The 13,194-nt window shown below is 45.3% G+C and overlaps 1 protein-coding gene across 7 annotated transcripts in view; it reads left to right on the plus strand.

Moving 5' to 3' along the window:
- SFMBT2 (Scm like with four mbt domains 2) overlaps positions 1-13,194 on the plus strand; it is a 563,685-nt gene that overhangs the window by 344,148 nt on the left and 206,343 nt on the right. For all 7 annotated transcript variants that reach the window (XM_029615682.1, XM_029615688.1, XM_029615685.1 and 4 more), the window contains one exon: positions 11,915-12,016. In XM_029615682.1, coding sequence (XP_029471542.1) covers positions 11,915-12,016 — 102 coding nt within the window. The remainder of the gene's footprint in view (positions 1-11,914; positions 12,017-13,194) is intronic.

Raw genomic sequence — 13,194 nt, forward strand, 5'->3', positions numbered from 1 at the left:
TTTATTTGGGAAATTTAGAAACTGATTTCTCTTATTAAGTATCACATCAGAACCTTACATAGGGGCCTACTTTTCTTAGCTGGCACGGGCCTAATTCCTGCTCTCTCCGGCCCTGAAGGCAGTTGTCATGAGTTCTCCAGCGGGCTGCCATTTGATGAGCCTGGGACCAGAGCAGAGGCTGAGGTCAGTAGATCAACTAGACCCAATTTTGAGGCACAGTGCTCTGCTGTTTACCTCCAGCCTGCTTTGATTACTTCTGGGACTCCCAAATTCTCTCCTATCACACTTGATCAGTGGTTCTCAACCTTTTTTTGGCTGGGACACACCTGGCAGATGGTTCTCACATGCATGACACACTGAACATGTAACCGTCATGGTGCTAAATGTAAATAATCACACAAAAAAGCCCTCAAACACAATCCGTGTATTCCAGTAACCTTAGTTGTAAACAATAAATCACAATGTATGGTTAAAACTGGTATCTCATTCATACAATCATATTCAAGCCATCAAACTTCAAAAGAATATATATACAAATTTTGTAGGACTCTTACTCATAGAGTCAATGAAATGTACCAGACTCTTCTTGTGGCATCGGGTCCCTTTACTTTGTTTATATCATTTTTATCAATTTTCAATTTTTACTTTTTTTGTATAAAGTCCCAAACTTGAAAAATGATGGAAACTCCAAAGTTTTTCAAAACATAATGAGCTTAACAGTTCTTTTATCCAGCTAAACTGGTAAACACAGTCACAGTACAAGTAATAATGATGTCACTCATTCAATTACAATGTAGACCGCGAAAACAGCCTTGGATTAAGGAATAGCCGTCGGTTAATATGAACTGAACATTGATCGATTCTTTGCTGGATGTCACAGATGAATAGTCGTGAAGGAGCTACTCCCCTAAGGCAGGACCCTTTTTTGGTGGTCCAAAACGCGATCGTGTTGGGACTGAGTTTGGATGAGTATCACCATTATAATTTTGTGATTGCTCAGGCTACTTTGCTCGTTGCCTTTACCTCATTAGCAGGTCGATACAGTAAGGCCGCGTTAGAGTGCGGCAGTGCCGGGCGCACCCTCGTTTACCCCACGCTCTGTTCTGATCACATACCGCTCAATACTCTATTTAAATTGCTTGCAAATGCAAGCCGCGTATGCAAAGCGTTAGGCCCGCGCAACCCATTTTACTGTATAGGCGCTTAATACAGCGCCTATACAGTATCCTGGGTGCGCTGGTACCTGTCATTTCAAATGACAGGTACCAGGAAGTGGATCCCAACTTTAACCCATGAAAACCTAAAAACCGAAAATCCCCTCCTCCCGAAGCGGCTCGACATGTGCCAACTTACCTTTTGTTGCTTTTCAGCCCCTTCCCTTCTCTGCCGCCCTCCGGAGGGGGCAGCCGGCGGCGAACGCGGCTTGCAGCGGTCCGTCTCCCCCCCCCCCCCGCGCAGGTCCCAGTTCTCCTGGCTCGGCAACAGCAGTACAACAACTAGGGCTCCATCCACCCCAATCCTTCCTTCCTTCCTGGCTCGGACAAATTGTGAAGCAGCTTGCAGCGTTCCTCCCCCCCCCCCCCCCCCCCCTGCAGGTCCCGGTTCTCCTGGCTCGGCGTGAGGTGAGAGCCCACTGTTCTGTGCCCTCTCCGGCACGAGCGGAGCGAAGCGTTCTTTCGTTGGCCGGAGCACCCGTCGATTTGGGCGCTCCAGCCAATGAAAGCACATAGACGGGCGCAGAGCAGTGGGCTCTCACCTCACGCCGAGCCAGGAGAACCAGGACCCGTGCAGGGGGGACACGCTGCAAGCCACTTCACAATTTGGCCGAGCCAGGAAGGAAGGAAGGATTGGGGTAGATGGAGCCCTAGCTGTTGTACTGCTGTTGCTGTTGCCGAGCCAGGAGAACCAGGACCTGCGCGTGGGGGACCGCTGCGAGCCGCTTTCGCCGCCGGCTGCCCCCTCCGGAGGCGGCAGAGAAGGGAAGGGGCTGAAAAGCAACAAAAGGTAAGAAAACAACAGAAAGTAATGTCGAGTCGCTTCGGGAGGAGGGGATTTTAGGTTTTTAGAGGTTTCCTTTTGGGGGAAAGTTTGCCGTCTACCATTACTCCTGCCTCTAACGCAGAGGTAAGGGTAGGCGGTAAGTTAGCAGGTTAAACGCGGGGCAAAATGGCAGGGTAAAATAGCGATAGTCGGGGTGCGCGTTACTGTATGGGAGGGAATAGCTAATTCGATCGTTTACATCTGATATACATGCCGCGTGCGGAAGGGGTTACCCGGGGATTTAAAGAGGCGGTAAGGATGGGTTAAAGGGGATAGTGTATCGCAGGAAGGGCTAACGCGGCCGGAAAGTGAGTAGAAAGCGGGTTAGGAGCGGGGTAACCGCGGCCCCACTTTATTGTATCGAGCTGTATGTGATCAAGATATGGTCCTCAGACTGTATTTTCGCTGAGCTCGTATTCGTTTCATGGGCTTTAAAGTATGGATGTATATCCCAAGAGCATAGGAAAAAATGTCTAAATATGCATCATCAAGTTGTAGGCCTTAGGGCTTGACTTATGTTAAGATTTCCATGTAAATGTTTGGTCAAATTTACTTCTGAAAAGTTTGCTTTCTTTCACCCCTCTCAGCTTCGTTTCTTTATTGATTTCAGACATCTAGTGAGAGGAACTCTCTGAGATTCTATCACTGGGGAATGACTCTGTGTATCTAGTTATAGTACACATGTCCTCTGAGAAGAATTGTCTCTTTTTCATTTCTTTTTCTTATCCTCCCTTGATTCTGGACTCCTGTAATATGTTGGGATATTTTTTGTTTTTCCTTATTTTTATTGAAATCCCATTACCGTTATCTTGTATTACACTGCAAATTAAGGGCCTCATTTTCCAATATCGCAGTGGTAACGCATGAGGGGGCGTGTCCCATGCAAATAAGGCATTTTTCGTGCAGCGGGGAAACATCGTGTGACGCGAGAGAGAGAGAGACTTGCTATAGTGCCTATGCCCTAAACAGGTATTTGTATCCCTATGGGAGGGCCACCTATGAACTCTGGGTGGGGATTAGGTATGAGCGTAGGGGGTTGGGGGCCTCGTTCACATTCAACATGAGACGTACGGAAAGAACAGTGGTCTCTAGTGAAGATTTGCTGGCCGTCGGAGTGAGGAAACTCACTCCAAGAAGAGATTTGGCCAATGTTCTCTCACCCTAGCTTGTTGTTGCCCAGGTAGAGTGTCCATCCAGCTAGGTTGAGAGAATATTGCCCAAATCTCTTCTTGGAGTGAGTTCCCTCACTCCCAAGGTCATCAAATCTTCACTAGAGACCACTGTTCTTTCCGTACGTCTCATGTTGAATGTGAACGTGGCCCCCAACCCCCTACGCTCATACCTAATCCCCACCCCGAGTTCCTAGGTGGCCCTCCCATAGGGATACAAATACCTGTTTAGGGCATAGGCACTATAGCAAGTCTCTCTCTCTCTCTCTTTCTCTCTCTCTCTCTCTCTCTCTCTCTCTCTCTCTCCCCCCCCCCCCTTTACTGGCCTGTAACGCACTTTAACGTATTGTAGCTATTAGCCGCGATAGGAGCCGCGCTGCCACTGCGGCTGTTTCGCGGCACACGGTTTACATATGCTCCGCCCCCTGAATATATAATTACGAATTTGCACTCGCAAATCGCGTTAACGGCTGTTAGCGCGATTTGCGGTATTATCTCCCACGATAACACCTTGGAAAATGACCCCCTAAGCTTGTATATATTGAATAAACGCAAATAAAGAGTTAAAAGAATTAACAGTAAACCAAATACATAAGATAATACCTTTTAATTAAACCTATTTGAATACCTTTCTTGACTAGCTCTTGAGGACTTCACTTTCTTCATCAGATCAAAACAAAATGAGCAGATCTAGGCAAAGAAGAACTACAGATTACATTACAATGGTGGTATGAAGGAGAGAGGGCGGAAGAAGGGAGTTTTAGCAGTGATAAGGTTTCAGAGAAAACAGCAAATTACATTTCTAAGGAGTGAGAGAGCTCACATCTTTAAGTCCTATAGAGCAGTGCTTCTCAACCTTGTATATGCTATCTTCCTTAAATTACATGGACTGGTTGCAGTGGCATCCCCCAGAAAATTAAAAAGCAGAGGGAAGGGGATGAATATACTTTAATCTCATGGGCAGCCATGCAGCTGGTCTGTTATTTTAAGAGGGTGACTAGTCAGGGCAAGAAAATAGTATAGTATAGAGGACAATTTTCAAAGCCTTGTACCTGGTTAAAATGACTTTGCTGAAGATTACATTCCTCTGCCCTGGTAACGTAGTAAATGAGGCAGATAAAGACCCAGATGGTTCATCCAAAAGCATATGTGCTCTTTCATAGTGTGCACACTTTAGCCCAACTGTGAGGAGGCATTGCCAGAAGCATGTTTAGGTTGGAGAGTTAAACAAATGAACATGACATTTTCACAAGCATGTTCGCTATTTTACCCTTCTCTGCCGCCTGCACAAAAATGCAGGTGCAAAGCATGCAGACCCTTCTATTGATTTCAAAGAGAAAGCAACCCTTTAATGTTTCTTTTGAAATGCGCAATTATTTAATTTTGAATGTCTTCCTTTTAGTGAATTGATCATAATGTTATTGATGAAGTGGACTGTTTTAATCAGGGTAATGATTATTATTACTCAAGGACAAATGATTGTTATCCAAGGCGCAAGGAGATGAAGTGACTTTCCAATGGGCATATAGATGGCTAGTTGAAGAACAGAGATTTCTCCTGATTTTAGCTTTGCCTCTAAGCATTAAATTACACCTCCTCCCATATAAAGCATTTAACTTAAGTCTATATTTGTACCATGCAGGGTACTACCCTACTTGCTGATTTGGCAAACCAACACCAGGCTTAGGAAGAGTTCCAATACTCTCTTCTTCCTTCTGGGATCTATTCTGCTGCCCTCCCTCAGTTTTTACATTAGTTAGGTATGCAAAAACAGGATCCTCCTGCTGCAGGCCTCCAGTTTGTATATGGGCAGGCCGGTGGTTCCCATGATTGAATCCGAGATTTGTCTGCAGAGATGTGGTGGTTGAGATGAGGGGTGCATTGGAATTTTAAAGGGGCTGTGGGACAGTCTCCCTTATGAAAAAGTAATTACAGGGTAAGGGTTGACCTTGCCCAGATTGTGGGGAATAGACAAGCAGGATGGTAGTCCTCACACATGGGTGACATCATCAGATGGAGCCTGGAACAGAACTTTGATCTCAAAGAATCTAGAACTTTCAAACATGCCGTACTGAGATTGTGCAGCTTTAGTCGTCATCCTGTCCCCAGGTAGAGTCCTTCAGTCTCTTTTTTTTCCACGGAGCCGTGTGGTCGCCAGAGCCGTGTGCTCACAGTATTCAGCTTTGCTCTCTTCCTCGCAGTCTTTGTAAATGATTTTTACTAGAGCTGCAGCTGTTTTCTTTCCTTTACCTTATGCTAGTTTTCTTTTCTTTCTCTTTTTCCTCTCTTCTCTGTCTGCCAGCTGCATGGCAGGCCTTAGTCAATGCGCAGTCTATTTCTTCCTTTCTAAAAAAAAAAAATATATATATATATCACCTGCAGTTTATTTTCTGTGTCCTCTTCTTGCTCTGTCTGTTTTTGTACCTTTTGTACGGTGCTGACAGGACTGACCGAGTGTAGTCCGAGGATGATCCATGTAGGCTGCTGAAGCTACCCAGGCAGGAGTTCCATGTCATTTCACCGATCATTCAGCATCGATGGAGGTCAGACAGTGAAGAGATCAAGGACCATACCGTTCATGTGGGAGGGAGAGGTCATCCCCCACCCAAAGGAACTAATGTCCATGGGCAGGAGCTCTGGATAACATAGCCTCCCCTCCTGCTTGCCAGTGATGACAGTGCCTTCTTCCTGGGAGAGACGGTGAGCAGGAGCCTGGGCAAGCAGCTTGCTGCCGCACCTTCGGTGCCAGCACAGTAACAGTTGCCCTTGCACTTCTGTGACCAGTGCACCATTAACCTGACGCATTGATGTCAGGACCGCATCAGGGACCAGGAATGCCATTGAGCACCATGGTCACCCTTGATGCTGTCGAGGAGCCGGGGTGCCCTCGATGTCATTGGGGTGCGTGACCGCCCTTGATTCGGTAAGGGTCTTCCATGTCATAGGAATTTGTGGACTCAAGATACTGGAGTCCTCGAGCGCCTGGGACTTCGAGGTGGCGGACCCATCCATTCCATGATGCCTCGGCCCATTCCATGCCATGGATGCCTCGGTGAGGGGCATGGCCTCGATGCAGCCACCCTTGAGGCTTTCTAGGTTCGTGGCCTCATTGCCATTGTGGTGCAGAGCTGCCCCAATACCATCGACACCTTTGATACCATCAAGGTACAGGGCCACCTGGAGGCTATTGGGCCCTATTCGTCCCCGCAGCTGTCAACCACTGAGGCTCTTCGGAGCCCTCAAGTGCCAGTGAAGTCCTTGAGCAGCAGGGACTTCGGCCTTGAATGGATCAAGTGCCAGGCTCACCTTTTACTCAAGGCAGATGGAGTCGGGAGGCATTGGAGGCCCCGCCTGGATTTGTGCACCATTGGTGTTAATGAGCACTAGCAAGGCTATTGTCAGCCATAGCCACTGGCAAGGGATGCCATCGAGCTCACAGCATCGATATCCTCTGACAGATAGGTGAGCCGAGGGGAACATTCAATGGCACTAGCAGTCATTGGTTCCTCTGGGCACAGATGAGGCATGTCAGGGCTGTGTCAAGGCTGCAGAGCCTTTGCCTGCAGGCACCTCTGGCATCCTTGCTGCCACCAGTCTATCAATGCCTTCCTTAGGGGAAGTATTTGCAATCATGGCTGGGGTATTAATACTTAAGCCAAGTGCTTGGCAATCTGTTCCGAGACTGCCCTGGCCCTGTCCTGGTACCTTTAGGGTGTCCAGGCTGGTGAAGAAATTCTGTTTGACAGGGATTGCACTTGCAGCAACCTGGCTTCCTTTCTCTTAGTGGAGTATTCCTGGATTTCTTCCCTGGGAAATTCACTCTTAGTTTCAGCTGTTCCAAGCAGGCTGAAGGCTCTATCTTGGTGGGTAACTCCCTACTGGAATCGGCAGTGAGTTATTTGCTTGTGGTTGGGATATACCACCTAGCGACTTGTGCTACCCTGGCAGCCCAGTGGTCTGCCTCCTTGTGTTCTCGCTCCCTCCGAATTCCAGTTTCTTCCCCTCCTCCAGAAATTCTAAGGCATTCGTAGTGTATTTTAGTGTATACCTGCAGGGAAAGATACATCACGTTTTCCCTATATTTTTGCCAGGTTCTGGCCAATACTTCCTTTAACTTTTCGCTCTTCACTAGGTTGCCCAAAATGCCTATCAGTCAAACATGGGCACACTTCTACAGAGACATTTTGTCCTTCGGATGTCAGTGAACTGCAGTTTCTTTGTGGGGAGTTCTCGGGCCCCAGGTGGGTTTTTGGTTATCTTCTAAAACCGAAGAAAACTGTGTAGTCTTCGTCCAAGAGTTCTTCTCTTGTTTACTTCTCTAGGCTTTTTTTTGTACCCAGGAGGTTCTAGGCCTACTTCTTTGTCAGGGTTATTGATCTGAAACCTTGCTGGTAATCTTTTCCGTGATGTGGAGTGTGTTTCTGCTCGTACTTGCATCACTCCTCTGCCTTAGGCGCCCCTGCTATGCATGAGGGTTTTGTGTCTGTCATTTCTATGGTTTTTCTTTGTAGAACCCAAACTCTTCTCCAGCCTGGACTCCTTGTGGGTTGGCTGCCTCACAGGCACAAGGGAGATGGGTAGTGCTTCTGCACTCTGCGGTTTCCACTTTGTCCTGCTCAGACAGTCTATAGCTAGGGATTCACCCATGTGTGAAAACTACCATCTTGCTTGTCCTTGGAGAAAGCAGAGTTGCTTACCTGTAACAGGTGTTCTCTGAGGGCAGCAGGTTTTAGTCCTCACAAAACCTCCCCACCTCCCCTGGGAATTGGTTTCTCCATGTATTAGCTATATTATGGACTGAGGGACTCTGCCTAGGGGGCAGGGTAATAACTAGCTGCACATGCTCAGTAGGGCATGTTTGAAAGTTCTAGATTCTTTGAGATCAAAGTTTAGTGCCGGGTTTCATCTGATGATTTCACCCATCCTGCTGTCCTCTGAGAACACATGTTACAGGTAAGCAAATATGCTAAATCTGGTCTATGATTTTGCATGTGAGCAGAGACCTCTGGATGCCAAAGGGTAGGTACAAATGAGACTCCAATGGGGTTGGAGATACCAAAATAAAATCTTGGATCCTTCTATGGTAGACTGGCACAATGCACTTTTCAAACAAATGGTGATCTTAAAAACAAACAAACAAAAAAACCCCTCCAAAGGCTCCTTCCCTCATTTCATCTCTTATATTTTCTTCTCCAGAGCTCTTGTAACTTTAAACTACATCCAGAGAAGGACCACTGGTAATCTTAGGAGAGCTGCCCCCCAACTCAAGAAGAGGAGAAGGAAGCCCGAAGACCGTGTTATTCACTAAATCAGAGATATGGCTATTAACTAAGGGGCAGATTTTATAAATCTGCGCACACGCGTACTTTTGTTCGCACACCAGGCGCGAACAAGAGTACGCGGGATTTTAATAGATACGCGCATATCCATTAAAATCCGGGGTCGGCGCGCGCAAGGCTGCCCAAAATCGGCAGCCTGCACGCGCCAAGCCGCAGGCGTAACTTTGTAAAATAAAAGACTTGTAAATTTTTCAAATTGCAAGTCTTAAAAAAATTAAAACCTCTTCTACACTTCCAAGACTTCCGCTTGGTACTACAATCTATCATCCTCCCTAAACTGGACTATTGCAACTCACTCCTCCTGGGCCTGCCAGCCAACACCATCAAACCACTTCAGATGGTCCAGAACGCGACAGCCAGAATTCTCACTAACACCAAAAAATGGGATCACATCACCCCATTCCTCCAAAATCTTCACTGGCTGCCCATAAAATTTAGGATACAATTTAAATCCCTCATGATGATTCACAAGGCTCTTCACAACATCTCCCCCCTCAACCTATCCTTCCAACTACAGCAACACGTCTCCAATAGACCGATCAGAAGTGCATACCAGAACATGCTTCACACCCAGCCAACAAAAACTTCATTGAGGAAACGAGCTCTGCCAACTGCAGGTCCCCATCTTTGGAACCTGCTCCCACCGGACCTCCGCCAAGAACCATGCCTTCCGACATTCAAAAAGAAGCTAAAGACTTGGCTATTCACTCAAGCTTTCCCTGAGAGCTAAAATCTGGTGAAGCGACAGACGATATACCTACCTCTGTACATATGTTCCTGATTTATGGTTCACAGTTACATTTAATTGAGTTTATGAAAGTTCTCTTTTAATAGTTTTCCTGTATACTTGTGTTAATGTATTCTGCCTTGAGGCGACTGTTTTAATGTATTTCCGCCCTGGAGGCGACTGTTCAGTTCCTTGTAAACCGGTGCGATATGTATTCTTTACAGGAACATCGGTATATAAAAATTATAAATAAATAAATAAATACATTTCCAGGGTAAAAAGTTTATTTTTAATGAGCCATCTCATTTAGAGAATTTTATAAGGGGAAAAAGGAGTCCAGAGACTGATTTAGATACATCTGTAGTATTAGCCCCAGAGAATGTAAAAGTAGTTGTCCCTGATCAAGTTGTTTGATTATTTAGAATTATTATTTGAATAATGGGCCCCCCTCATTATTAGTTCTCAGCTAGAAATATTTGTAATGGATTATGAGAGAGTTTGTTATTATGATGTTCTTGAATATATATTGTCTTGCTGAGTTATTTTGTTTTGTGATGATGAAATACTTATGGTTGCAATGTTGAAAAAGGATTAATAAAGAGATTAAAAAAAAAGAGAGAGAGCCTGAAGAAGTCCTTTCTTTATAGATCCTTTTAAAGAGATTCCAGAAGGAGATTTCATTTCAAACCCTGCAGGAACTGCCAGCTGCATAGCTCCCTGACATTTCAGAATCATAGAAAGGAGAAAATAAAAGAAACTCAGCCTGGGCTCCACTTTAACCAGAGTGGAACCAGCCTGCTAGCACTAACCTTTAAAATGAAGATAGCGCAGCTTTTAAACTAGATGGGAGAAAGCCGACAGTCACTCAGAAGCGCATGATGTATCTTTGAAGGATACTAAGAGAACAGGGAAAATAGGGCATCCCAGTAGAGAGGTTGCAATAAATGCCAACGTGGACCAGATGCCTTTAATTTAAGTGCCGAAAGATTCCAAATTACCCCTGTCAACTGATGAGCAGGATGTTAATACAAACAAGAAACATACTTTGAAATGTCTGTATGCAAATGCTAGAAGTCTAAAAGATAAGATGGGAGAGTTAGAGTATAGCTCTGGATGAAGAGGTAGATATGCCGTATTTTTCGCTCCAAAGACGCACCTAGGGTTCAGAGGGGGAAAATTTTTTTTAAAAATGGTGTGCTAAACCGGCTCCGTTCCCGGGCGTCTGTGCGTCTTATGGAGTGTCTGTTTCCGGCATTAAAATTAGGGGTGTGCATACAATTTTATTTCGACCCCGTTTTGTTTTCGGGTCTGGGGAGGACCATTTCAGTCTACTCCCCGGATCAGAAAACTTTTATCGTGTTATTTTGTGAAAAAAAAAACCAAAAAAACCCCCACCCCCAACCCTTCAAATTTAATTAACTACAACCCCCCACCCTCCTGACCCCCCCCCCCCAAGACTTGCCAAAGGTCCCTAATGGTCCAGCGGGGGTCCCCGGGAGTGATCTCCCGCTCTTGGTCCGGCTGCGAGTAATCAAATGGCGCCAGTGGCCTTTTACCCTTACCACGTGACAGGGGCTACCGATGCCATTGGTCGGCCCCTGTCACATGGTAGGAGCAATGGATGGCCCACGCCAATGGAACAACCGTTCCATGTATGCAACTCTTCTACAAATGACTTTTTGTGATCATCTAAAAAGATGTCTGTTTTTACTTGCAAAAGCAAAATAATTATTTAAAAATGAGTATTTTGTCACAGTGATGGACTTGAGCAATGATTACGTGTAAGGCAAATGAAGGCCATTTACGCTCAAGCCTATTATTATTATGAAAGTTTGTGAGTCATCATTTGTCTTTTGTACATATAAGAGGGATCTGTTGTTTGACTATATTTTCTTCTGCACTGCTTTCTGACACTGTTTCTTACTTATATGTTTGCCATCAAAAAAGAAAATGCCAGATGAGAGTGGTGGGGGTGGTGAAAAACAAATTGAAGAAAAGATTGTATTTAAGTGCTTGATAGGAATTTGGCTCACATCTGTCTTTACTATATGTCTGAAATCCTTTTACTTCAAAACTTAAACGTCAATTGAAATTTATTTATTTATTTATTTTAAGACTTTTTTATACCGAAGATCATGTACAAGTACATATCGCTTCGGTTTACAGAGAACCAACAGTTGGAAATTACAGCAAACAATATGAACATAATTTAACAAAAATTGAACAAGAATAGAATTAGAATTGAACATGTATAACGAGAGGGGATTATGGGGAATAGCGAATAGGTAAAGATGAGAATCAAAACAAGGAATACATGATAAGGAGTAAGGGGAACTTCGAGCAGTTAAACACGTCCGAACCTAAGTACTATAAAGTAGGGTCAGGTAAGGAACTTTAAGTAAATGCTCTTGAGAAGAGCCAGGTCTTCAGTTTTTTTTTTTGAACGTCCGCAGGCAGGAGTCTGTGCGGAGTTCCGAGGGAAGATTGTTCCATTGTATGGGTCCAGCAACTGAGAAAGCTCGTTTCTTGAGAGCTGACTTGGCGGGGGGAACATGAAGGGTACCTAGGTATGTTGTTCTAAATGTAATAATAATAATAATGTAATAATGCAAGCAGTAAAGTTGTTTGTTTTGATGCAGGACCATGCTGATTTAAGGAACCACTCTTTCACAGTTGGTATGAAGCTGGAGGCAGTGGACCCCGGGGAACCCTGGAATATCTGTCCTGCATCAGTGACTAAGGTGAATTACAGACCATAAACTAGGAATCCTAATTCGCTAGCAACTGAAGCTTATAAACATATCTCAAATGTTCTAATAATAGTAATGATTTCTAATAAATAGACCGCATTATGATCTTGGTAGTATGTGTAAGAGTTACGTAGATCAATGCTTTTGGTAGATTGGTGATTATGATAACAGGACTGGGAATCCAGCAATTATCCCAGGACAAGCAGGATGATAGTCCTCACATATGGGTGACGACACTGGACGGAGCCCTATCACGGAAAACTTTCTGTCAAAGTTCTAGAAACTTTTGACTGGCACACTGAGCATGCCCAGCATGTCATTATCCCTCGAGTCACAGGGGTCTCCCTTCAGTCTTCTTTTTCCGCACTGCAGTTAGCTTCGCGGTCAAGGAGCCCTGTGTGATACTTCACACATTTTTCATCACGGAAAAAGTTTCCAAAACTTCTCAAAACGTACCCCTTCATAGGGGTCTCCCATTTTTCATCGATCGGTGAGTAAACTTTCTTGTGGTCGAAACCGTTTTCACCAGTTTTTGTTGCCAGATGGCTATCGATGGCTGTCCGGCCTTCAAAATTAGTTATAATGGCAACCGGTTTTAAAAAATGCCCAAATTGCCCTCGTACAATGTCGATCACCGATCCCCATGATGAGTGTGTACTATGTTTGGGCATGGGATATAGTGTTACTTCGTTTCCTCAATGTGCCGAAATGACAGCTAAAGGCAGACGGGCCCGTCTGGAGAAAATGGAAAGCCTATTCAAAATTCAGCTACTTCCATCAACCTCGACATCGATGCAGTCGTCACCAGCAGAAGCAGCTAAAAAAGTGGTAATTAAAACCAGTCGGCTTCTTGAAGGAAGTGGTGACCATCCGTCCCCAACTCCATCAAGTTCATCGACTAAATCGACCTCTGTGCTGGAAAAGAAAAGTACTGAGCACCGAAAGTAGCATCGACGAACTTCCACACCCGATGTTGGCTCGATTCCTGGGGCGGCTTTGATGGCCATTGAGCCACCACCAAAGAGGACTAGAATAGAGGAGCCATCTATGCCCTCGATGCCTCTTAGTCCAAGGGGATCCCCACTGGTATCGGTGCCGGGTACTGTGCCACCACGGGGACCTGTGGAAGAGCTAGTTCCACCTTCTCTGCCACCCCCTATAGCTGCTCT

The sequence above is a fragment of the Rhinatrema bivittatum genome, chromosome 9 (assembly GCF_901001135.1).
Source record: "Rhinatrema bivittatum chromosome 9, aRhiBiv1.1, whole genome shotgun sequence".
Classification (NCBI taxonomy): Eukaryota; Metazoa; Chordata; class Amphibia; order Gymnophiona; family Rhinatrematidae; genus Rhinatrema; species Rhinatrema bivittatum.